This window comes from Anguilla anguilla, chromosome 12 (genome assembly GCF_013347855.1).
Source record: "Anguilla anguilla isolate fAngAng1 chromosome 12, fAngAng1.pri, whole genome shotgun sequence".
Taxonomy (NCBI): Eukaryota; Metazoa; Chordata; class Actinopteri; order Anguilliformes; family Anguillidae; genus Anguilla; species Anguilla anguilla.
Window position 1 is genome coordinate 15,314,280 of NC_049212.1, and position 26,043 is coordinate 15,340,322.

Consider the following 26,043-nt stretch of genomic DNA (forward strand, 5'->3'; position numbering starts at 1 on the left):
TACAGTCGTAGATGGCGAATTACAGTGGGCAGTCAGCGAGCTCATTGTCAGCCATTTCAGAATGAGGTGGAAGCAGTGATTGATAAAGGTAAACCTGATCAAACGTAGGTTTAAAAATAAAAGAATGCAAAATGAATGTCAAAATCACTAAGTGATAGTAGCTATTAGCATATATGCTGAATTCCAAAAAAATACTAAGCCTAGCAAAAGTATTGCAAATAGGCAAAAAAAAGTAGCGTAGGCTAGTGATAAGACACAAAGAAGCCCGTGGACGGTCAGCTCAAAGAAATTCCCGAACGGGAAAGAAAAGTAGGCTAACGCGTTAGCATTTGTGAGTTGTGACATTCGTCCGATTATTCAAGTAAGTAGTCTAATTTTCATATTTAATTTAGTAGGTCTATGTTTTTTAATCATAGCAGTCAATTAAATTAGCTCTTTAAGCCGGTAGTAGGCTATTTGTCTGGAGTTTCTTGGGCGTTAAACAGTTTCAGATTGTTTGAACACTAGGCTATAGCCCATAACAACTTGAACCTATTTTCGCGTCAAACGAGAAGGGATACTTTAAAAGAATTTAACCGTGTTTACGTGCATTTATATGATTCTTAAATAAATTCCGAACAGTGAAAATTGTGCAATATGTAATTCGCCATCATGAAGTAAAACCAAGGGTTTAGCTAATATGTGAAAATAATACCCATTGTTTAGCCGTTTCATAATATTTGGACTATTCCGTCTGCAATAGTGCCAAATAGACTTACAGATAAATAACATTCTTGAATAAAACGCAAGTGTGCACAAGAAACAACGCCACATATTGGTTAAGCTTGCTAAAGACACCCATGTAAGCTCAAATTGTGTCGGGAGCGGAAAATCGGCACTAAAAGTGATGCGATAACACTTCAGAGGAAGAATGCGTAAGCTAAATGTGCCAGACCCATCCTGATAAATATTCATGTATTAAGATCCTGCTCACTTTTTGTCTTAATATGGCAAATAGTAGGCTACATGAGGTAGATACGCCCTATTCCAATCGTCACAATTTCTAATTTTTTATGCTAAGGCTTATTCATGCTTTTTATTCATGGCAAAACATTTTTTCATTGCCGGTGAAAGACCTAAAAAAACACCCAAAGCCAGATAATGCAACGTTCCCAACGTTCGCTGCATTTGCGGCTGCTAATTTAAAACCGAGGAGTCAAAACTTGTAGTGTTACTAAAACGCTTAAAACTGCTATAATGAAAACACTTCTACAAAGCCTTTTCTCACTGCAAACGCAGCACACGTGGTGACGCATCTATACCACTCGAGTTCCTTTAAAGTGTCATAACACGTTTGCAATAGGTAGTCTGATCATTTATTTCATAAAGATATACTCTTGGCCAATACCAACTGAAATATACGTACATATATTTTAATGAACTTGGAAAAATGTTGCTTCTGCACTCGATTTTCAAAAAGCTTCAATTGTTATGTTTTATATGTTTCCAAGATAATTTTCGGTTACTGATCTACCTTTCTATATTTTTCAGGCACAGTAATAAAAAGACTGAAAACAGAAGAAGAAGAAGAACTGAAATTGTATAAAAACTCACCAGACATGTTGGCTGAAAGAAGTCAAAAAACGCTGGAAGAGAAGTTGCTATGGAAGTCTTCTGCCTATCTGCTCTTGGCTCAATTATATGGGCTAGAACGAAATATTTACAAAAGTAACAAAAAGTCTCAACACAAACCTCTGACACAAGGTTGAGGACATGCAATAATATTGTAATATAGCTAGGGAAATATTAGTTTGAGTTTTTCTCTCCCCATGCCTACTATTTAAAACCTCTAGAACTCAATGATTTGACAATCAATGATTGCGCGATACTTTCAATTTGAATATTCAAAGGCTTCATAAAAAGAGTCAGATTTTAGTAGTCCCCAATATATTAATACCTGAATTAAGATGCCCTTTAATAGAAATTGATGTGATTGTACACCTAGATCAAAAATAAAGTGATATTTTTGACATTTTATCCACCTTTTGATACCAATGGTTGCAGTCCCCTCTATGAAGCCCAATTGCACTGCAAAAGTCGGATGCTACGTCTTATTGACTCCAAGTTCTACACATGACACCTGCGACATATTTTAAAACACACTTTTAAGTCGATCAACTCATTTCACATATTGCGGGCATAAGTTTATACATGAATTGTTCATACGAATGAAGTTGTGGGCGTGGCATGCAGTAGCAGCCATGATAAACATCACTGCCATGGGAAGCATCTTCCTCACATCAAGCTGTATTCTTCAGTGGTCAAGAAACTTCTTACAAAATCCTCCCAGAAAATGTAAACTACTGAAACAAAATTTAGGAATGAAAGTTGTTGTTTTTTTCGTGACCATTGCCTAAATTGTATCACATCATGCTTGCCCCGCCCACTCATACACCTGTCTTCATGGTTCCTGCTAGCCATAGAAGTCTCAGTATATTTGCTGTCCAAAAGATTTCAAATGCCGTACATAAACGAAACATCTTTATTTAGGGGCTTTCAGTTATTTATGGCTTTTTGAAATGTGGTTTAATGAAATATCCACAACCTCCAATTAGAAAATAAAATGTAAAGCGAATAGATAATCGCACGTTATTTATATATTGTTTATTTAGCATGAGGGTGAATGGGGATTGTGTACATTTATTGTGAATAACGAATAATTTTTTTGTGGTTATTATGAACGCATTGTTCTGAAGTTCTTAAGCGTCTGGATACATGGTCATTTCCTCTCTCTCTCTCTCTCTCTCTCTCTCTCTCTCACACACACACACACACACACACACGTATATATATATATATATATATATATATATATATATATATATAATCTGGCAATAATAATCAACATTGTCCAGATTATGACTAGGCCTAACTGTCTTCACCCGGACAATGAATCAGGTATTATCAAAGATATACAGCCAAGTCAAGCAGACTATTCACACGTAGCGCAAAGGCTGTGATCTTCAGTATGCATATCGATATATTTATTAACAATACTTAATATTAATGACAAATATAATGAGATCCCCAAGCTAGCAGGTCTATACAACCTACATTCAGAATAGTTTTCCTGAGCCTACAGGGCAGAGCATAAGCCTACATTGCATAGGTATGCCCTCCTCCTGTGAACGTACGTTTTTTAATGGGAATTAGGTTTCCATGAAAGTGTAACACAGAGAAACGTGTGTTATCTCCTTGTTATTTTCATACTGCATTGCACACTCTTATTTATTAGTATATCTATGCTCACTCTGGCAGCCCCCGTGTGTAATCAATTTTGAGGTTACATATAAAATATTCTGGTTATTTAAAATACATTTTTTTAAAATAATATAAATATGTTTAAGGCAGAAATCTTCATGATGTAAATATCTGCTCTTAATTAGTCTAGAGTTTCTCCTATTGATGCAGCAATGTTATGCCGGCTAATTGGGAGGCGTTCCGCAGTATTGGTTTGTCTCAGATTTCAGATCATATGATAGGCTGCTACACCTGCTTGGGAAAATAGCTTATCTTAGACGTAGTTGGGAAAGGGTGAGAATTCATCGATTTTGAGAGTGAAAAGCGACCGTGAGACATTGTCAAAATTTAGATACTTGCCATCTATTTGAAATGTCCCTAATGTTACAGTCATATCAACATAAATAAGAGTGCATTCGGGTAAGTTACCAACGGCTGAAAACGAAGCCAATTGTTTTATTTCATGAACTTCGGGAATGTAATTTTTCTCACCACTGGCAATTCTGCCAGACTTGCCACTGTAACCTATAACAACCTATTTTTACCCATAAAACTTTGTTCTCTAAATTGACACGTTTAAGAAGGAGGCATACATATCTACACAATTTTCTTTCACCATATTCTATGAATTATATTATACCTTGCCCATTAGCTAAAGAAAACTAAACGATTGCGTCACATGGGAAGTTGCTGCTACATAGTTTTTTTAAAATATATAGTTCCTTGAGGCTTTTTACAGTTGATAACATTTTGTGTAATGGATTTCTGTAAAATACTATAAAATAATAACAAACATAGTTTTGCATAATCACATTGCCTAGCCTCAAGACCAAATCTAGAGAGGTAAAGTCTGCAGTCTAATTGTAGACTTCCCTATAGAAAATCTATAGGCAAAGTCAAAGAAAGCAAAGAAAGTCTATACCTCTTTGATTTGTGTGCGGTTTTATATATCGCAAGAATTATGTATATGGTGGCATTTCATTTATGGACGTACAATCATGTTTGGGTGTTAATTTGGCTATTATGTGTCCCATATTAGATATATAATATATTAAATATATGTTAAACACACGATTGTACCTACTTTAACCCGGTTTACACGGCGGGGTTTTTTAAATTTATATATGTATTTTTTTTAAGGTTTTACAAACAACTACAAAATTATGCATTTATTAACAATTGCTTCCTGCAATTATGGGGAAGAAAATGAAAGGTCGTACAACGTGAGTGTGCTGAGCATTTGCCACCGCGTAATTGTATAGAATATAAATATAGCTTTTATATAACATATAAATAAGCCTTTACGCAGGTTTGTGATTATGGAGAAATTACCGGTCGTTTATATAAAATCTATATTTCGCGTAAGGAATACCTGTGATCCTCGTGTTACGCAATGAGTTGTCGTGGTATAACATCGCCATCTAGTGTATTAACCTGAGCTCATTTATCACGCGTCTCAAAGTAAAAGCGCCGGTGCACTAGGGTGAGACCCGGTCTACATCCTAACCGTGTACAACTAAAAGGCAAATCTAATCCTAGATTGGCACTTCTGCAGTGTCAGCGCTAAAGTTATATTGTGCGCGCGCGCGCGCGCGCGTGTGTGTGTGTGTGTGCGCGTGTGTGGAGGGGGAGGGGTATGAATTTGTTTAGAGTATGAATTTGTCACCTCATTTTAGTGAAACAGAAAGCAATGAGAGGAGGCAATGCAGTTCACTGTGATTAATTTGTACATAGTGGCATTTTAATGCAGGTTTTTTTTTGGCTTTTTGTTTTATCAGATATACAACATTTATTTGGGGGGTGAATAATTGTGAAACTTTTTAGACAGATATGTATTAGTTTTTGACTAAACATCTGAGTAAATATGTTCATTTTAAATAATATGATTTGTCCATTTTTGAGCAAAAAATATAGCTCATGGTCCGGACTTTCTTTGCTTTCTTTTCTTTATCAAGGGTGTAAATGATTTTAGAGGGCAGTGTACATAAGTATTCCCAGTCTTTGTCTTCTCAGTGAGCTAGACAATTTAAGCACAATTCACAAAAGTCAAGCCACCTCTGAATATATATATATATATATATATATATAATTTTATTTATTTTTTAAAATCTAAATAATTCACTTTCGTTTAGACTGTGTGTGTGTGGCCTACTCTCAACCAAAGTATGAATCCTCCTGTATGGCTGGCAGGTCAGTTCCCTACCATAGTGCTTCATGCTCCATAATCCAATATCTACCTGTGATCCGATCTGAATAAAGAAGGAAAAAATACACCAGGCAGACTGTCTACTCTCCTAAATAAAGAAATAAAGAAATACTTTTTTGGAATAAACTTTTTATAGTAAGCTAAAGAGGTGTACATGGCAATATTTACTGAAGCAGTTATCTGCGTATGTGCATTTCCTCTTGTTTATTTCTCCTTTGTGAGATACAGTCCAGTGATCTGAGGGAAAAATAGTTTTTAGGTGGTGATGCTGACAGCCTTGCATATGTCACTGTTATTTATGAAGCACGGGGAAGCTCCAGAGGAATTTATTGTATCACGGGTCTTTTTAAAAATGTATTTCACTCACGATTAAGTTCCACATCAAAAGCATCCTGCCCGTTAAGTTGTGTACATTGTGTAGTCACCCTGCAGTGACCTCCCCAGGGGCTACAAAAACAACAATTATAAAAAACACAGAAATGTCCTGGAAAATAAAGAACAAATTCGCCACACAGAAAATTCCATTCAAATTGTTTAATTCTGGAAAGAATTTAAAGAAATGTTTTTGTTCCAAAACACCAATGTAGTTCTCATAAGAAGCCATCCCTACATATTTATTTAAAATGGGTTCTGAATGCATATGTCAATGTGACTCATGAAAACCTTTTCTTTTTCCTCATTCTTGTTTCTTTTTTGTTCTGAGTTCTGAAATCTGAGTAGATTTTTTTTTGTTTGTTAATTTTCTGCCCCTGACTCACTAGAGAAATGACCTACAGCCTGTTGTGAAATGCACCTAGAAGACCATTAATTCAATAACTGCAATAACTCCCTCTACCACATACATATATGTACAATACTTCTACACTTCAGCAGTGTTGTTGTTGCATTGCTACAGAAAGAAAAAAAAAAAGAAAAAGCAAGACTCCTTCAATTTTTAAAGCCAAGACTTGGGCATGAAATGCGAGGGTAATTATGTTGTGTTGTTTAGGGGTACAGTCCTGCGCCTCGGGCTTTTGGAGAGGCAGAGAGGCGGGGCTTTGTCCAGCAGAAGTAGCACTGTGTCCACTGCCAGTAGTCCCTCAGTAGGTCCTCCGAATGTCATACGGAGACCACGTGCTGGTGCCGTCGTCCTTCTGCCAGGGCGTGGGGTCGCTGAGCGTCGCCGGGGCGCTGTCCGACTCCTCCCCCGACAGTGTGGGCATTTTGGAGGGCAGGTCGCTGGGGACAGTCATGTAAGGGGAGCAGGCATAGCCTGAGGTGCTGGCGTAAGGGGCGGAGTAGTGCACCTCCTCCAGCGGGTGGAAGGGGTAGTTCTGAGAGGAGGAGAGGCTGGAGCCTCGGTTGGACCCCCTGTACGGCGAGGGGCTCCCGGAGTCCGGCCCGGCGACGGAGGCGGGGGCTTGCACGTTGGCCAGGCTGTCGGCACACAGCCCCTCCCCCGGGCTCACGCTGTCCGCGGCGGGCTGGTCCCAGGAGTCCCTCTGCGGGAAGAGGGAGGAAATGGAGGTCTGTAATGGAGGCGTGTAGCAGCGCGGCGCGTGCACTGACAGGGCGGTGCTGGCAGTGTGGAGCGTTTCGCAGCAGGGAGGGAAGGGCGTGGCAATCGGTGTGGATGTGGCAGGGAGACAGGCATGATGTAACAGCACCTTGCCTCTGAATAATCTTTTTTTAAATAATACATTTTAAAATTAAGTTTTTTAATTACTTTCATTACATTGATGCTCCAGATAACCAGGCTTCTGCACAGTATATAAAGCTGCATGCATATAAAATGATGTTCACTTCAGAGTGGCACAATGCTTATGAGTCTTACTTAAATAAGCCAATATCTAGGAACACAGGCATTCTTATCCAAAACAACCTTAACCTTAACAAATAAACCTCTTCTTAAAAGGTTAAACCATTAAGACAGCTGGATATTTATTGGGAGTATTGCTGAACTCTCAAATTATTGAACAAATTATTGAGATAAGTACCTCGTGTTAGGCAGGCAACCATTGACTTACATCAACATGTCCCTAACATTATACTGTACTGACACCTGGTGGGGGCAGTGCACCAGAATTCACAGGTATGATTTCGGGTGTACCAGGAAGAAATGTGTTTTGCGGGGGGGGAATATTTCCGAACCTCCCCCTCACTACCCATCTTCCGCCGTGGCCTGAAGACTCATCTCTTCAGACTATACCTAGACTAACCACCACCACGCTGTATATTTCACTCTTTTAGAAAAAAAAAAAAAAAAAACCTTTTTCATGACACTTGTTACACCCCAGCACTTTTTTGGTAATTTGTATTTGTCCTAATACTGTAGCTTATTCTTCTGCCTAGTTGGCTTTGCAGAGGTTGGGTCAGAATAGTGTTCACTGTGTGAACTGTGTTCTTGGCTAGAAATAGCTGTACAAAATAAGTATTGTACCTTACTGAACCTGTGTTTAGCAGTTGTCTATGACCATGAAATGCACTTTTTGTACGTCGCTTTGGATAAAAGCGTCTGCCAAGTAAATGTAATGTAATGTAACGTAATGGGGGGGGGGGGGGGGGGGGGGGGGGGGCTTTATACCAGGATGAAGTGTGAGTCTCCAGAGAAGGGGGGCAGCAGGGAGGAGAGCGCCGAGGGTGGGAAGATGGAGCTCCCTCCGCTGGGGAAGGCGGTGTTGCGGTAATCTCCGAAGGACTCGGGGTAGTAGCTTTCAGTCAGGGAGGAGTAGCCAGCCACCAAGGAGGCGTCGGTGGGGAGCCCCTTGCACCCCAGCGACGAGGCGTACACCTCCGCCTGGAACTGCTTGCCGGGGTGGCAGAACTCGGAGTCTGAGATGAAGGGTCGCCTCATGCCGTAGTAACCAGGAAGCATGTGGGATCCTGCAGGAGGAAACAGGAACTGCGCATTGTTTTTCTTTCCCCCCCTCTCTCGCAGGCAGACATTTCTGCAGGGCTCGGGCACACGTTCAGGGTTAGATAAGATCAGGCACAGGCTGTTCCAGGCCCGGAGACACGCAGGGGTCCACTCGTCTTCTGCCTCGTCACATAATTGTTTCATTAAAAGTGCTCTTTGTGCTGGAATATTTCTCAGCTGACGTGCCTGGTGGTTGTCAGTGCACGATCCACAAAATGACACTAAACCCCTGCATGACTCCCACCCTCCAGGACTGTGATTGTCCTTTTGTGAATTTGATGCTTAGGGGAGCTAATTCAATTAGGCGTCTTCCTTTGAAGTTTTTTAAATATTTTAATTGGGTGACAATAAGATCATAAAAATATTTAAGAAGAGAGACTTGGCCAAAAAGTCAGCATTCAAACATTGAAAATAGAAAAAATAACATGAAGTTTTTACAGTACAAGTGGTTATGACATACAATAGTGAATCACATTTTAGACAATAAATAAAGCAAATTAAAAAAGCAGAAACAAATAGCTGTGTATATAGAAATTACAACGTGAACAAAGTATTGAATCATACTCAGATTATTAGTTTTAAATTCGAATTCCTCTAGTGTGGCAAGGTTAAAAATCATAACTTTGTACCAACAAATGACTGCCTGATAAAATTGAAATTTTTACTGATTCTTAGTCTTGGAACAACCAAATAAAATCATCTTTAATCTCTTATTTTTTATGTTTTTAAGTGCATTGTAAACAATATTGTAACAGAGTTACAGAGAGTGATGTTCTTAACATTTCCTGACATCCACTGTTTTCTCTTGACATCTTGGAAGTATGATTATTATAACCGTCACTAGTACAAATTTCTTTTCCTGAAACATGACTGCCAAGGCAGTCATTATTTCTTAAAGAATAATGCGATTAAAGTGAAACGGCAGTAAAATGTTAGAGGTGTGGACTCACCTGGCATTTGGACAAATCCCGGCTGAGAAGGACTCGATCCTCCCTGCAAAACAACCAAGAGATTACAGCTCTGCTCCTTGTGTTTATCCCTTGTGTTTGGGGCATTGCCCAGTGTCAGAACACTGAAGCTTCACAGGGTTTACACTTTCTGGCATTACACTTGCAAGAATTACAACGGAGCTGTTATTTCCAGTGGGATTAACCTCACACCCAGAAGTGACATCCCCTGGGTTAATAGGGAATATACTCTCAGTGTACACATAGACAATGGTATACTCTCATTGCCACCTTTGAACCTTCCTGAATTTAAAATGCACCTGCATTGTCTTAAAAATGAGTATAATTTCCAAATGAGTGCCATGAATTGCAACAGTAGGAGAAACAATTCTAACCACACCACACAATCTAGCTCAGCCGTGTTCTCCATTGAACCAGTAGCTATGTGACCAATCACATGCCTGTGTCTCAGCAGTCGGCCTACTGAGAGAACCCCACAGTGGAGCAAACACACTGCTCTCTCCTGGCCTGATAGAACCGTACTGGGCAGCACATAATGCTGTGGAACATGATTATCTGTGGCTGAAGATGCAAATTATTGCCACAGACGAAATGCACCTGTTCCTGTCGTAGAGTTGGCGCTGAGCCCTGGCTGTATTTAAGGGCTAAACACAACATGCAATTATAATCACCAAGCTTTCACAACTCTGTCATCAAGCAACACTTACAAATAAAGAAGGGCTTACCTACTTATCTTTTATTACACTACACTCTACTTATAAGAACCTATAAGATTAACCTGTAAAGGGAATTTAATCTCTATTTGCTACACCCCTGCAAATCCAAATTTAGGGGAATGGCGAGATTTATATATGTGTGTTTGAATGATAGAATGTATTAATTGGCTTGCGATATCGTTTAAACTTCCTCTATTAACCTGGCCAATTCACAAGGAGCACAAAGGAGCAGTTCTTTCCAAATTCTGCCAGTCACTTCATCTGACTCTGTGTGCAGCTGCAGCAAGCAGACTGCAGACCCCCACTCAACCAGAGGAGGCCCTCCCCTGTGATGAGATAGGGTTAGATCTGCTTCCTCAAAGAGCAGTATTATATCAAATTATGTGCAACTCTGCTGAGCTGTGTACCACAGTTGGCATTGGCATGGCCATGATCCCATTGCAAACAAAGTGATAGCGCGCGCGCGAGAGAGAGAGAGAGAGAGAGAGAGAGAGAGAGAGAGAGAGAGAGAGAGAGAGATGGCATGCTTTCTTGGGTTTGCATATTGCTAACGTGAAAGAGCTGATATAAAGGTAGGTTTGGCTGGAAGTCAAGCAAATGTTGAGGGCTGCATTTGAATGTGATTTGCCAGTGCCAAGACTTCCCCATGAGGACTGTACATGCCCGAGTGCTCTTCTGCAGGCCACCTATGGAAATCAGTTCAATAGGCTAATGCTTAGAGTGCAGCATGACACAATGAGCTGGAGGAGGCAGACTGGGAGACGGCTTAGCCTGTTCTTCTGTAGTTCTTATCACCTGGAAAAGGACAGCTCTCACTCTCACTCATCCAGGGAACACAGTAAAGTCTGAAGTTTGAATTATTTAACCAAGAATCAAACACACAATGCCTTCCAGCATACACTTGTTAATGTATGTGAATTCTAAATTAACTGTAAATAGTGGAGACAGATATTATAAACAAGGTTTAAGAGAGCCTTCCCATTAGATACTTAATCTGTGGAAATAATCATATGTATTTTATAATCATGTTTATATGTAATGTGTCCTTTCAATAATGCTACATATGATTAAAAAATATCCTTGTTAAAATGTTATATATACACTTTGCCCTGCAGTTCCTGTTGTTATAACATGTAATTATATGGTTTCCTCGTTATACTATACTACATGCAGTAATGGCAGTAAAATGGTCAAGGCACTTTGTTATACACTTGTTATTACACTTTTGTCTTGCTTGATCCCATCAAGATGCTGTTGATTCATAGCTGCAATATCATGTGCAAGGAGTTGACCAGTATACCAGACAACATATAAGTACCATTATGTCAGAGTCAAACTTGTTAATATTGTGTTGCATTTCAACACAAAAATATGATCTTGCAACACCATGCTGCATGCATTACTTTAGGCCCATGCATGAGGTAATTCATTTTCCTGGTAATCATGAATACGCCATTTAGGAGATTTTGGAATTCCAATTCATAATCACATTGGAATGTTTACTATATAAATGGGAGATGGGCATCTTGTATGGATTAGACTTTGAGGTGTCTATCTACACCTCTGTTCGCAACCTTTTACACTTTTACCGTATGAATACCTACTGTATGCAAAATTTGGAGTTTGCATCAAATTCGTTACGCATCAGTTTGTCGATTTTAGATGAAATTATTTCCATGTGTCGCTTTGATAGACCTGTTTTGGTATCATTCTAATGTGATCAAGTTTCAAAAATCAATAAACACAAAAAAGTGTAATTATTGGTATAGAGTCCATTCAATATCTTTTGCAGCCCAGAATGTTACATTGAATGCACAGAGGCAATATGATTCCGGCACCTTGTGGTGTAAACAGTGAAAAAGAACGGCTCTATTATCACATAGAGTGACACAAAACAAAGGTGTAATCATGCAGTCTCAGTATGTCCTCTCAGTGACACCAGCATGTTTCAGCACTGTTGCTATTTCATTACATGTAAGTTAAATGAAAGGCGACGTAAAACTGTCTTCATGAATTAGGACAAGGCTAACCAAGCACAGTAGTTCATGCACGAGCAGTTCAGTCAGATATTATTTATTTATTTATTTATTGTTACAGACTGTGAGTGCTGTTTCAGTACTGATTTGCTTCAGGCCCTTCTGTTTTTAAGTCCAGCATAAAAGTGAGTTGCTGGTTAGATGGATAATTTTCAGGGCAGAGAAGATGCACAAACTTTATCATTATGGTAGATTATGTACAGAAATCTTTGTATAATTCCTATTGTAGGTGTCTTTTCAAAGGCGATCTTTCACCAACTGCAAGCGTCTCTTGGCATTTCTGCATCATGCTCGGAATTGAAAAGAAATGATTTGTGGTCAGTGTCTCCTATTGCAGCTCTTTCAGAGATAAAAGGGGGAAAACTCAAATAAAGGTAAACATCAAACAAAAGCAGCCTGTGATCCAGAGTGCACAAGAGCATTGGATTGTATGGTCTTTGTATGATGTTAGTGCCTGTCTCATTGTAAGACTCACCATAACCTCAGTAACCTCTGCAGCTTACAAAAGAGAACAATCTTTTTTTTAACCAAAACCTCAGCACTACTGGCTTAATGCATTACCGGAGTTAAGTTCATAATAATTTATTTCCATGATAGTTTTAGGCTTTATTTGTATATTTAAAAATAAATGGAATTTGATCCTCAAATTTGGATTAATGGCGTACCTTAACCCTATGATATTGACTTGGTGTTAATGAAACAGATGTCCTGACACAATTTAAACTTGGGGGGAATCAACAAAAGGGTTGCTAAGCTTCTGCATTCTTAATTGCAAGTATCAGAAAAAAAAAACAAAAAAAACATATGACATATGATTCACAAAGCGTCCGCAGTGAGTACACAGGGCACCAAGCCGTACTTCCAGAGAAACAGGGACGCAGTGCACTATCAGAGTCATGCAAATTTAAATTGTGTTATGTGCATAATTATCAGCTCAAAAAGGCCAAAGTTTTATTCAAATGGGGCTCAATATACTGTAGGACATGCCCAATTCACAAAGATGATTTAAAACAATACATAAGCATGGATATTTAAGGCATCCTAAAATGTGGCAACGCATTTAAAAGCCATGCAATGCGGAAGCTTGTCAATGACCACGGCAGGAGCCATAGCCGAATAAGGAAGACACTGCTAACATGCTGGGAACGATCTGCCGTACATTATTTGTCATTGCAAGCTTACTAGAATTTCTTAAAATCTGCACCTGTAATTTGATGTTGGCTATAATTTAAGTGCACTTTTTTCTTGTGAAAAAAAAAAATCCGAATACAAAACCAGGCTTCTACTTTACTCGAGCATTCAGAAATTAACTGACACTAGGAACGGTTTTTGAGTGAAAACAGAAGTGCTCAGCTGACTCAGATTTGCAGTAGCCTCAAATGTAAACTAATGTGGCAAGAAAGATTAAACGTGGTGTGACCCTTACTGAAGGCAACTTATTGCGGCTGATCCGATGGTTGAATCTTCTTAACAATGTAAAACAAACTAAAAACTTGACATATTACTTTACGTGTGAACTGCGGTTCTTAACTTTTTTGGGCGTAGTTGCACAGTTACTTAATTTGCATCAGTATTTTACTGAATCACTGGTTAATATGACATGTGGATAGTGTTCGCAGAAGTTGTGCAATAAGCAAAATAAACTGTTTGGTATTTTTCTTAGTGGAACTATGCCTAGACTGGATGGTATTGGGAAATAATACTGGGGAAATATTTTATAAAGATAATGACAAGGTCTTACATTACATTAAAGGCATTTAGCAGACACTCTTGTCCAAAGTGACTTACAGAACCTTTTTTTTACATTGCATTAATTTATATAGCTTGATATATAGTAAAGCCATGCAGGTTAAGTACCTTACTCAAGGGTAGGCTACAACAACACTGCCCGACCTGGGAATCGAACTTGTGACCTTTAGGTTACATGACCAGCACCTTACCCATTATACTGCACTGCCACCCATGCTGAAAAAATCTTTACTCTGTGCTCATATATTCACACCAGTTGTTGGTTATATATTTTCTGTGATCACAGAAGCTCCCATTTTCTTCATGAATTGAAGCAAAATGTTTTCTAATGCAGGTTTTCTACTTATTATTGGTCTGAATATGAAACAGATAATCTTTTTGCGCTGTGAAGTTTTAATTTGAATATGTTGGGCAATGGAATTTGAAGTTTTAAAGCATTTTCTGAGAATTAAAATGTTGTTACAATGCGTGCATTGCTAGCCTGTTCGTTAACACTAACCATGTTCACTAACAACTGCTCGGCAATTCATAATTCACTGAATACAGCATTTGTGTTCACTGAATGCCAGAGAGCAGGCTATGTGGTTTAGGGTTGAAAATTCTGAAATTGTTTGAGTCTCTCCCCACACAGGTTTTGTCTAAGGCTCAGATCACACAAGCACAGGCGAGGGGGGATTTGCCTGTGCTAACAGAAGGCGAGCTGCCCATGTAAAAAGCGTTGTCGGGGCCCGTGGGTGAAAAGCTCTTCCTGTTTGTGCAGGCAGGGGTCTAAATGCATGGCTTTGCGGCATCTGGGAAAACAATGACCGGCTTGTCTGGGGCCTGTTGGGAGGACAATGCAGTTTGGCAGGTGTGCGTGAGGTTGGCTTTGCATAGCCAATCAGCCTCAACCTTGAGGGCTAGCATGCTGCTCAGACTCCCGAAGTTCATGACCATCCGCATGAGCATCATTGTTACCCATATCATTGTGGTTTTTCCACAGGCCTTTTTAGCTTTTAAGTGCTTTCAGCTTTTACCTGTTTGCCGGTATTTATTAACAGCCTTTAGTGTCTCTTTTAGACAGGAATAAAGGGAGAGAATAGCATCACAGATAGAGGGTCATGACTCATTATAATAATAAAAAAGCAGATAAGCCAGAATGTAAATACTCTGAAAGGCAACATGGTATCATGATTAAACTCCAACTGCCAGACCACATGAGCGTCTCTGTGTATACGACTGGTCGTTGACCACAGTCAGCGTATTTATTTGGTATACAAATGAAAAAAAGAAAGAAAGAAAGAACGAGAGAAAGAAAGATGTGTGAAGGAAACAAATATGAAAGCAAGCTCTAAAAGGGAGAAAAGGAACTTACACTGTAGCGGGGCACATTGGTCTGTCTGGATCGTTTCTCGGCCAAAAGGTCTTTCACTGTATGTTTGACTCGCACCCCTTGGTAGACTCTTTTGGAATACTCTACAAAGAAAAAGTGCTCATGTTACAATTGTTTGTCACACACACACACACACACACACACACACACACACACACACACAAACCAAATAACAATGCTACTTTAAAAAAATAATAAAATCTAGCTGGAACATTTCATAAATATATATGGTACCTCCCAGCCCCACCAAACTCCCTGTCTCAGGGTTGACCAGCTAGAGGCAAAAGGGAAAAAATGAGTATGACTCTTAACAGTAGAACACTCAGCATGTGCATCAATGAAGAACAGAGGTAGTTGTGAAAATTATCTACCTATATAATTATCAGTTATCTATTCTCATTCTGATAATTTGAACAAACTAATTTTAAAATATAAAATGTACTCAAATTAAATAAATAAAAAACCCAATTAAATACAATAGTTATCTAAAAACTGCTAAAATGCAAATATTGCGTAGTGAGCATGTTCTAATACAAAAGGCTAAATCTGTAGCACATTGCAATGTAGACATATCAAGCTTCTACATATATATGACAGGCTTAACCATGCACAAGTGTTTAAGAAAACAAAGCTTACCATAATTATAGAAGAGGGAATGTTAACAGCATATTAAGATAGAGATATTCCAGTGAAAAGCCCATCGCAGATTCTTAATGGAGCCCAGTGTAAGGCTTGGAGTATATACTGGCCTCTCACATATGCACATCCACATTTCAAGCAAAATATTGCAAATAAAACCTCATATACAAATGGGGGCCAATTTGGTTATCATTTTCTGTTAGTCAAAACTTAATTCAGATAGAGGTGCTCCTGAAAGAACTCCCTGGTCAAGAAACACTTTGCAGGAGTTATTTCTGTTTACTTTCATGTACTTAATTCAAGTTTAATGAAACTTTTAATGAAACTCATGTTCCAGCACATTATCTAGCTCCGATATATGGAATTGTGTACTATACAGGCATGGAGTAAGCACAGTTCATGTACTGTAATCATGTGTACATTTGGTTACCATGGGAACATCTCCAAAAAGACTGAAGTATATGGTTCAAGATTATTATTATTATTATTATTATTATTATTATTATTATTATTATTATTATTGTCACAAGTGTATATTGACTGGGTCCAAGCAGCATTGGGCAACTGGGCACCCAACTGCACAGTCTTACATTTTATTTTTCAGGATGTAATGAATGACACAAAACACTTGACTCTGATGAATTTTGGATTTGGAGTGGACACCAGGTGGTAGAGAAGTTTAGAGAGTTATGTGATGCAGAAGTTATACATCACATCCTTTTTACCCATATTCGCCACAAACTTTGAAAATGCATTGTAGCCAACCACTGAGGATTACAAAAATTATTTTGATAACTTTTCATCAGCATACTGCAAAGAGTCAGAATCCTGTGTTATGTGAACATTGGCCCTCCGGTCTCAGAGGAGATCATTTTGGCCATGGAATGCAATATGTTAAATTTTGGAAAACAACACATGGCAGAAATTTAACAACTGTATAAATCTTATTCAGTCCTCTTTACTGAGTCCACAGATACAGTGCCACACCTTTTAATCTAGGCAAAAGACAGTCAGAGCTATGTTCAAAAATGCACGAACTCTGCCTTACCTGAAGGTAGCCCTATAGTGTAATATACAGTGTATAATTGTGGTCAAAATTCCTTGTGGTCATGAGACAAATAGATCTCACATTCAGCATTCAGGAATTACGCCTCACTTCCTGTTTACATGTATTTGCCACAAACTTTGTAAGAGTGGTACGGTGAAAAACTTTGCAGTAAAAAAAATATTTTAGTAACTTTTCATCTTTAGCCTACCAGACTACCAAAAATCATGACAATCATGTATTGAGGAGTACAGGTGATGTAAGAGGAGTACACAGAAATAGTTTTTCCGAAAATTCTAAATGGCAGACAGGAAAAAAGTTACAGAAAGTAAGTACATTTTCAAATTCATTCAGGAGGAGCCAATAATTTTGGAATTCTTCTTCTACACACAAGGAGTTATAGGCGTAATTATAAAAAGGTTGCTGTAACACCTACTATAGGTCATTCATCACAAAATATTAAAGGCTGGTACTTGGGCAGTACTTGCACATATTTGCCAAGTTTCAAGAGGATATGGAATACAAATAAACCTATTCTTGTAGATTCTGGTACAACCTTTGTCCAAGACAGAGCATGCCAGATTTGACTATGATCAGTCAAAGTGTTAAAGGCATACTACGCAGGATATTAACCTTGAAAATATAATAACATAACCACGCTAAAACATGTCTATAATGCACTCTCTGTCTTTACGCACTTTGGCCGAATTCATGCACCTTTACCTGTATTTGTTATTCTAAAATGTGTTTGGGATGTTTCTGGGTGTGGCGCTCCTTTCTGCGTGTGACTGGTGGTTTGGGATCAGATTTCAGTGGAGTTTATAACCAAGATACTGAGAGCAAACAGAAAAGCCGACAAGACTTGTTCAGGAACTAGAGTTGATCTTGAAATTGATTTTCCACGGGGGTGTCAGCGAAAGTTCACAAAGAGGATGAAAAGCAATGTGGATTTGACTTGTTTTTTGTTGTACCTGTAAGTAACGTTACTCGCAGTGTGAAGCTAGTGACAACAAGGACTTTCACGTGGGTTGGAAATGTTTTAAACAAAGGTCCCAACAATAAACCACTATTACATTCAACATAATGGAGTTAATTAAGCTATAATTTAATCTATCTTCTTATTGACGCTCATGGTTGTTAATTTCACGATACTAACATTACCAGTACTAACAATATTTGGTTGAGCACTCGTGGTAAGTGGGCGGGGTTAAAGACAGAGGAAGAGACTTTTTTGATTGTAAACATGGGACCACAGCAAGGATAAAAAATCTTGCACAGAATGACTTTGAGGAGTTATTAGCATTTTTTTAATTGTGCCACCCCCTCTAAGCCAAAATGTTTGAAATTATGCATGCCAATTCAAACCCACTATCTGATGACATGCGCTTCATGAGTTCCATGAGTATCAGACTTGTGGCTCATTATGTCAGATATGTGCTGTACCCTAAAATTGATTTGCCTATAGTAGCCAAACAAAAATTTCAAAGAGTACAAAAATCTTTCAAAGGCATACTATTACACTATTCAGTATTGTTTTGTCCTGCTGTGGTCCTGTGTTTAGAATCAAGACAACTTTCACACCAAACACAACATACAAAGCCTCTGTAGATATCTCAAAAATGCCGTAGGGGCAGACAAAAAGTGAGCAGTTCAGTTCAGTTAAGTTCAGAACATTTGCTTGATTTTTGACAACCAGATAAATATAAAATTAACAATGAGAAGCTAAATATGCTATGCTGGCAGCGTTTTTCATTTAAGTAATTAAATCAGACAACACTGATGGTCCCAGTTGAACAGAATCAAATAATAGGACACACCATACATTACATATTTACTCAGACAATTAATTGCATGGTAAAATGAGAAAAATGCATTTGTGGATCCTTTCTTTCAGAAGAAACAATTGGGGGTGGGGAGGGGTGGCTAGGATGATTCCAAGGGCCCCGACTGACAGTGGCCCACAGAAAATACTAGAACATAGGATTTTTTGGGGTGGAGGGGGCCCAATGTGAAATCTTTTCATGGGGACCTAAATCCCTGGTGGCGCCCCTGGCGATAGCTGATTTAAAAGTGGGCTAGAAAGCCACAGGTCGATTTAATTACAAATTGAACCAGCGAACCAGAGAAGCAGATTGTTTTATTATTATTATTGTTATTATTATTATTTGACACATAGTATTTTGACAAAACATTGCTAGCCAACAATGCACAACTGATGGTGCAAACCTTTTTATGCATCAAAAATGAAGTATATGGTTTTTATGACACCAATGAACATTACTGTAACATTTAAAATACTTTGAAAGAACTTCAACAATTATAACACATTGTGAATGCAGTGCTTACATACTGTATGTCCCATATATTCATATAAATACATTTTGTGGATGTGGAATTTAAAAAACTTTAAAAATGGCAAACTGGGAAAATGTAAAAACTAATTTTAGCTGTCTTGTTTCATTATCCATGAATCAGCATCTAATTTGAATAACGCACATGGAATTGGTCATATAGTTTTGAATCATGATGGAATATACCTTTGTTAGGCTTGTGCAAATAGGAACAAAATTGCTAGGGTCACTCATCTGCTTGTGGAAGTTTCCATAAAAGTATGGTTGGGTTGGTGTGCAGTAAGGGAACAGGACATTTGAATAATTGAGAAGAACCTGAGGGCAGCCTTAGGGTGCACACTCTGAGCAACCCTGACCAATTTATATTTATTTCCCAGAGGGAAAAACACCTAGGGGAACATGCCTGGAGGGAGGTTAAATTTGCCTTTTTCCTCGGAGTTATAACCAGCTTCAAGTTTAGCTGTCGCTGTTGGGTCTCTCCTTCGGGATATATTGTGTAAATCGTGGAAACTCTGTTTCTGGAATCGTCCATTTGAACTACGTTGTGTACCTGTCTTGTTCAAGCCGTTTTCAATAAATCAAGTTTGATTGAAACTGCGTGGTTTTCACACCACATTGGCAGTTATTTATTATTTGCATGAATTATCAGAGCTGTGTTTGTGTGAAGGTATTCCTTGTTTATTTAAAATCTGCTTCTCTCACTACCACAGCTTGCCAATACTAGCTAAGTGACCTTAGTGAACTTCTCTGTGGTTTTAGGCCCACTTCAATTCACCAAATTATGAAAAAACAAATGAACTGAAATCAGCTATGTGGGTGTATTCTGTATTATTTAATTGATGCAGAAATTAACAAACATAGTTTTTTTTTTTTTTATTGTGTTTTAGCAGCATTAATATACATCAGTTTCATAAATGGTTTGCGTCTAGTACCTCACATCACTGAACTTGATACTCAAGATGTAATATCTGCCTTTGAAGACACATTCACATTTAAGCATATAGTAGCCAAGTTATTTAAGGGCCATAATTGATAGTGGCCAGTAATACATAATTTATTTAGCACTTCAACATAAAACATAAAATGAAGTGCTACGCTAGGAGCAACGGGGAGACTGAGAACACAGTGCTTAAAGTAATAAATGTTACTAAGTAGAGTCTGAATAGCCTTGGCAGCATGACCATTGCAATCAAACCTGCTGGCAGAATTCTGGGGATTGTTTTAGACTCTGAAAGTACAATCTGGCTTTTATCAGCTTATTAATTAAAAAATATCTAATATCAGGTCATTTTAAAGATTTAATTCTCAAGTTATTCACAGTTTTAATTTTTCACAACTGGATTACTGTAACAGACTTCAGACAGAGATTAGTCAAACAGCGTGCTGACAGATAGAGCAGAATGCTGCCGCCGTGCCGCTAACTACAACTAAGAAAAGAAAACATCACACCTCTTTTTCTGCTGTCCCTCTCTCCCAGTGACTTTTAGCATGAAGGTTTATAACAAACTTTTCATTTTAGGTTTTTTGTGCAAGACTCATCTGATAATTCCAGGGTTTCAGTTAAAAAAGAAAGGACGGGGCTTTTTCTGTTTGGGTGCCTAAGCCCTAGAACAGCTTCTCTGAAGAGGCTGGGAAATATTGCTTAAAATATCGCTTAAAAACTTATTTTTATAAGGTGGCTCTTTGTTGACATGGTTTGTTCACTGCATTTTTTTGATCTTGCTTTCTTCATCTTCTTCTTCATCTTCTTCTTCTATTATTATTATTAATATTATTATTATTATTATTACTATTATTATTACTATTATTATTATTATTATTATTATGTAACTTACACTTTGAAATAGTCAAAAATCAACCAATAAGTAAAAAATCAATCAATCAGTAATAAGCTGCTTTGTATTTGGTGATTTGTTGTTCAGTAATCAGTCACTTAGTGATTGGTCCATTGGTAATTGGTCACGTTGGTATAATTCCCAGTGCCATTGTTTGATAATCTCTTCTGACACATGTAATGAAATATCAAATAAATATCTCTCATCTTGAAAGAAACAGTTCACAGATTATAGTCATTCACTTACAAATACTCAACTTGAACTTGAAATATAGAGTTTTTAGGCGCAGCAGCACAATATGAACAAGAACCAACTGTCTAATAATAATAATAATAATAATAATAATAATAATAATAATAATAATAATAATATGCTATTTTATTTTATTTTAAATTGCACTCTGAAATACAAATTTTGGAAATTAGTTTGAGATTTTTGAAGAGCTATTTTTGAAATATTTCTTGGAACCATAAATATTACAGGACCAAATGCCATTTGCAACTTAAAATACAATGGGAAATTGCATGCAAAAAAAGTAGCGTTATGTAAAAGACCACAGCTTTATGAATGTGGTTTGCAGATACACAACCTCTCCATACTGCCCAGGATGGGCCCAATGCTTTATTCAGAGCTTTGGAAATTGAACCCCTGAATTTTTGTCAGAAATTCCTGCAGATAAAATGATGTTTACTCCTGGTTAGCTGTGAAATAGCACTGCATCTGAGTCCCCTGGGCATCAGTATATTAGCTGTCCATCACTAAAGTAGTTTTTAGCTCATAAATCTTCAGAGCAGCCTAAATAGTCTTCATAACAGACTAAACCCTGTTAAAAACCCTGTCGCCTTAATGTGTATAAATACAGCAATACTTCTACTTTTATGTATAGGTTTTTGCTCATGTCTTATTCTGTACATTACATTAACTAAATATATATTTTTTATCATTTTTTATCATTTATCTGAAAGGACAGCCATTTTATTTTATTTTACGTTGTTGTACTTTTCTCGTTATTAGTGTCACCGCAATGCACAATTGGGCCAAGACAGGACACATAAGCACATTTGAAGTAAAGTTACACCCATATATTGTTGTTTTGAGGTGTGCTAATTCTTTTTTTATATATAAATCTCTATGAATTATAAAGATTGCAATCTAGTGTATAAGCCATTTTTTGTAAAAGTTTGCTCAAATGTCAATTTCTTTAAAGTTTTGTCTGAGTTAAATGAAGATAATCTTACCTGTTTCCATAGTGCTGATTCTTTAGATCTGCTTGTGCCAAATGTATGAAGTAAAGTCCCCTACAGTGCAGTGCGTGTCAATAAAGTATCTAGTTACGTCCACTGATCAATTTTAGCAATGATCATTATACCAAAGACAGAATCTGACGCTGTCTTTGCGACCTTTTGGCATTATATAGCAGTGATAATGCAGCTTTTGAAGTGACCTTTATCCATTTGTTTAAATGCAAATCCCTGGAAGGACGTTTCTGAGAAATTTGCATTGACATTCTAGATTAGGAGAGGAGAGATGAGGTGCTTCTTTTTCAGCATTTCACCCTTCCTGCCTCACCATCATCATCGTTATTATTATTATTATTATTATTATTATTATTATTATTATATGGATTAAAAATGACACAGCAATATTTTGAAAATGAGTCATAAAATTCTAACATCTCCAGGGCAGCTTGCAAGGTCAAAATATCGCAACACATTGAATGCAGCAAATGCCAAACATGAACAGAAGCAGGAGTGCATTGCATAGTTCCACATGTCAGTCTTCTCACTCTGACTTTGCTGGGACTGAGTGGCAGTTGCAGGACCCATTCTGCAAAGCATGGTAAAGGGTGACAGGTGGGTTTATCATCAGCCCAGGTAGATGGTGACCAGATCTGTGGTATAATGATTTTCATGCTGTTAAATGACAGTATTTTATCATGTTAACCCACAGGAATGTGCATATTCACAATAATAATAATAATAATAATAATAATAATACGGATGAGAATAAAATATGTGAAACTACAATTCCCATATGAAAATGACATGGACAGTAGAGTTTGTTGTATTGCAGTATTGTTTTAATTTCGATAACACTACAAAGTTTAATATCTAGGTGCACCTGCCATGGGTAGACAGTGTTTATTTTATTTTATGCATGAATAAATTCCTGTTAAATCTATCTTCATTTAACTGTCGTTTTCTACTGTTTCTAAAGAAAAACAGAAGCCTCTAACTTAGTACACCTTACATACAGTATTCTTTTTCTTCGGGGTACATACAGTGCAATCCTAATCATGTGTAAAATACCATTGCATTATTCAATGTGAAGTATTGCCCCAGCAATGCTCCTCTCCTGTTCCACAGTTCACAGCTGACCCCCCAAATACTGCTGTGAATTAAAGGCCTCCTTGTGAATAGTGTGCCAGTGCTTGCAACTGCAAGCCAAATGTGTGGGTCTAATGCAATGTGCTGTATAAGCTATCTGCTAACTGCCTGGTAGCAGACTGTGATATACTACTCTTACGCCCCATAATCGGGATGGTGGAACTTTGGCAGAGTGCACTTTTAATTAAAGCATTCCGTATTTATGATAATGCATTGGACTGCATAGTACAGGGGTCATTTTCAGCTCTGCTTAACTACATGCCACTGAGTTTTGTAGTGTTGTGTAAGTATTTGCCAAATTGAAACATTATCATTTTTCCAGTTAAATCCATCTGAGACATGGCTTGTTGACTGAATTCGGTGCGAGGATCAGGTTGTTGCTCAGATCCCACAGCGCTGTGGAATTACAGTTATTTAAAATTGTTCTCTTCAATATTTACATGCGATCAGTGTGTTCAGAGCAATACCCAAATTTTTACACACATCAAAATGATCCCATTTGTATGATTGTCTCGAAGCAATTTATGGAGGATTGTCTGGCCAATGCAATGAATCTGCAGGTGTTGTCGATGGGAAACAAAGCAGGTTGCTCTGGTACATCAACAGTAAAGCCATAAAGGTGAACTTTCGGACAATGCACAAAGGCAAATGCAGATTCTGCATGAGTATCTAGGATCCATGCAGAAAGGCTGCGCAGAGCCTTGGCTTTAGGCTCTATGCATTATAGAAACATCCTGCCTAGCACACAGCCTCGCATTCAGTATGGAACCATATGGCCAAGTAAACTACCTTAAAAGTGCAGCTGGGTGTGTGACCAGAGGTCAAAAACTATGAGGTGAAATGGAATAGCCCACTGAAATTGGAGTAAACCTTAAACTTTTATTTTGACACTCTGATCCCATATAGTGTAATGTCAGAGCTTATACAATAGCATAAACAAAAATCTGACAGCAACATATCAGATATATAATGAAATATATTTTGCACTTTCTGATAGCTTGCTTGGTATAGATTATTGCCATTAGTGCAAGCTGGGCTCTGCAGCATAATCATCACTATTTCAGACATCAGTTTTCCTCAGTAACTCCTCCTCTGATTGGTGTTAGCCCTCCTGTAGTTCTGTGTGCTATGCAGAGTGTAAAATGGGCACACCGAGAAGCATACACACTTCATCTGGATTGCTTCTTAATATGGGTGGAGTAGTAAAGAAGCAAAAAAATCATGATTTAAAATGGGTAAAAATTATGGAAAATTTAAATATAAAAAAATTCCTTAATATTAAAAAAATGTTACAATGTTCTAATATTTTAATATGATATGTCACAACAGTTGCAAGTCATATACAGTATTCCATATATCACTCATTCAATTTCCCAAGACATGATTGTTTAAACCCAGCGTGCATACGAAAAAAGTAATATTTGAGGTCAATTTATATTTGGTTCATACATTACACAAATCATCACATTTATATAATGAAAGATAATAAGGACTTTCACAATAATATTGTCACTATGTCATGGTCCTTACAGGAATGACTATTGACATACAAGTTGACATTTATGAATTATATTTAAAACTAAATTAATTTATTTCTCAGCCATAAATACTGACGATATGAATTTCAAGTTTAGGTAATAACAAAATATTCTTAACTATTTCAATGGCTTTATTTTTGTCAATGTTGATGGTTATTAGATTAATATTAAAAATATATATAATGAGGCATTATTGAATGTCCCCTCTGAACCACAGTGGGACATAATTTTTACTCACCCATGTTGCTGGCAGAGGTGCATAACTGTTTCCCTTCAGGGGGTCGAAACCAGTAGCTCTGGTTTTGGGGGTTCTGGTGATGGGTGACAGTCGTTTGTTAAAGTGCGCCAGAGGCATGGCCTGGAATTTCAGGAAACATTCCAACCGTGTGAGCCTCAAATCAGCTATGCTATACATACAGGTACACAGGCAAGGAAACAAGCAGGTATGGCACATGCTCAAGTACACAGGCAGATATGACACACAGTCAGGTACACAGGTAGATATGACACACACTCAGGTACACAGGTAGATATGACACACACTCAGGTACACAGGTAGATATGACACACACTCAGGTACACAGGCAGATATGACACACAGTCAGGTACACAGGTAGATATGACACACACTCAGGTACACAAGCTGATTTGACACACACTCAGGTACAAACTCAGATGCACCAGTAGATATGACACACGCTCAGGTACACAGGCTGATGTGACACACACTTAGGTACACAGACAGGTACACAGGTAGATACGACACACACTCAGGTACACAGGCTGATGTGACACACACTCAGGTACATAGACAGGTACACAGGTAGATACGACACACACTCAGGTACACAGAAAGGTACACAGTTAGATATGACACACACTCAGGTACACAGGTAGATATTACACACACTCAGGTACACACTCAGATGCAAGGGAGATATGACACACACTCAGGAACACAGACAAGTACACAGTTAGATATTACACTCACTCAGGTAAACACTCAGATACACAGGTAGATATGAC

General features: G+C 38.0%; 1 protein-coding gene and 1 long non-coding RNA gene across 3 annotated transcripts; one reads left to right on the forward strand and one right to left on the reverse strand.

The window, feature by feature from the left end:
- Positions 1 to 11: 11 nt before the first annotated feature.
- LOC118210032 lies at positions 12 to 2,016 on the forward strand. Its single transcript, XR_004761794.1, has 2 exons — positions 12 to 361; positions 1,531 to 2,016. It is a non-coding gene; the product is annotated as an uncharacterized LOC118210032 (long non-coding RNA).
- Positions 2,017 to 6,004: 3,988 nt separating this feature from the next.
- On the reverse strand, positions 6,005 to 25,339 carry LOC118210072 (uncharacterized protein C11orf53 homolog). 2 transcript variants are annotated; one of them, XM_035385921.1, is made up of 5 exons: positions 25,256 to 25,339; positions 15,205 to 15,305; positions 9,332 to 9,374; positions 8,049 to 8,347; positions 6,005 to 6,966 (listed from the first exon to the last, which is right to left on the reverse strand). In XM_035385921.1, the coding sequence occupies exons 1-5, from the start codon at positions 25,257 to 25,259 to the stop codon at positions 6,565 to 6,567; spliced, it is 849 nt and encodes a 282-aa protein (XP_035241812.1). In that variant the 5' UTR covers positions 25,260 to 25,339; the 3' UTR covers positions 6,005 to 6,564. The 2 variants fall into 2 exon arrangements, with proteins under 2 accessions (XP_035241812.1, XP_035241811.1); XM_035385920.1 differs by lacking the exon at positions 25,256 to 25,339 and adding an exon at positions 22,331 to 22,451.
- Between the last annotated feature and the right edge of the window lie 704 nt (positions 25,340 to 26,043).

Bases quoted from the DNA above. Each gene is read 5' to 3' on its own strand.
- LOC118210072 (XM_035385920.1), bottom strand. The intron at 8,348-9,331 runs GTGAGTCCACAC...TTCCTCCTGCAG, and splicing joins GGGATTTGTCCAAATGCCAG to GATCCCACATGCTTCCTGGT. The intron at 6,967-8,048 runs GTATAAAGCCCC...CTCTTCCCGCAG, and splicing joins GAGACTCACACTTCATCCTG to AGGGACTCCTGGGACCAGCC.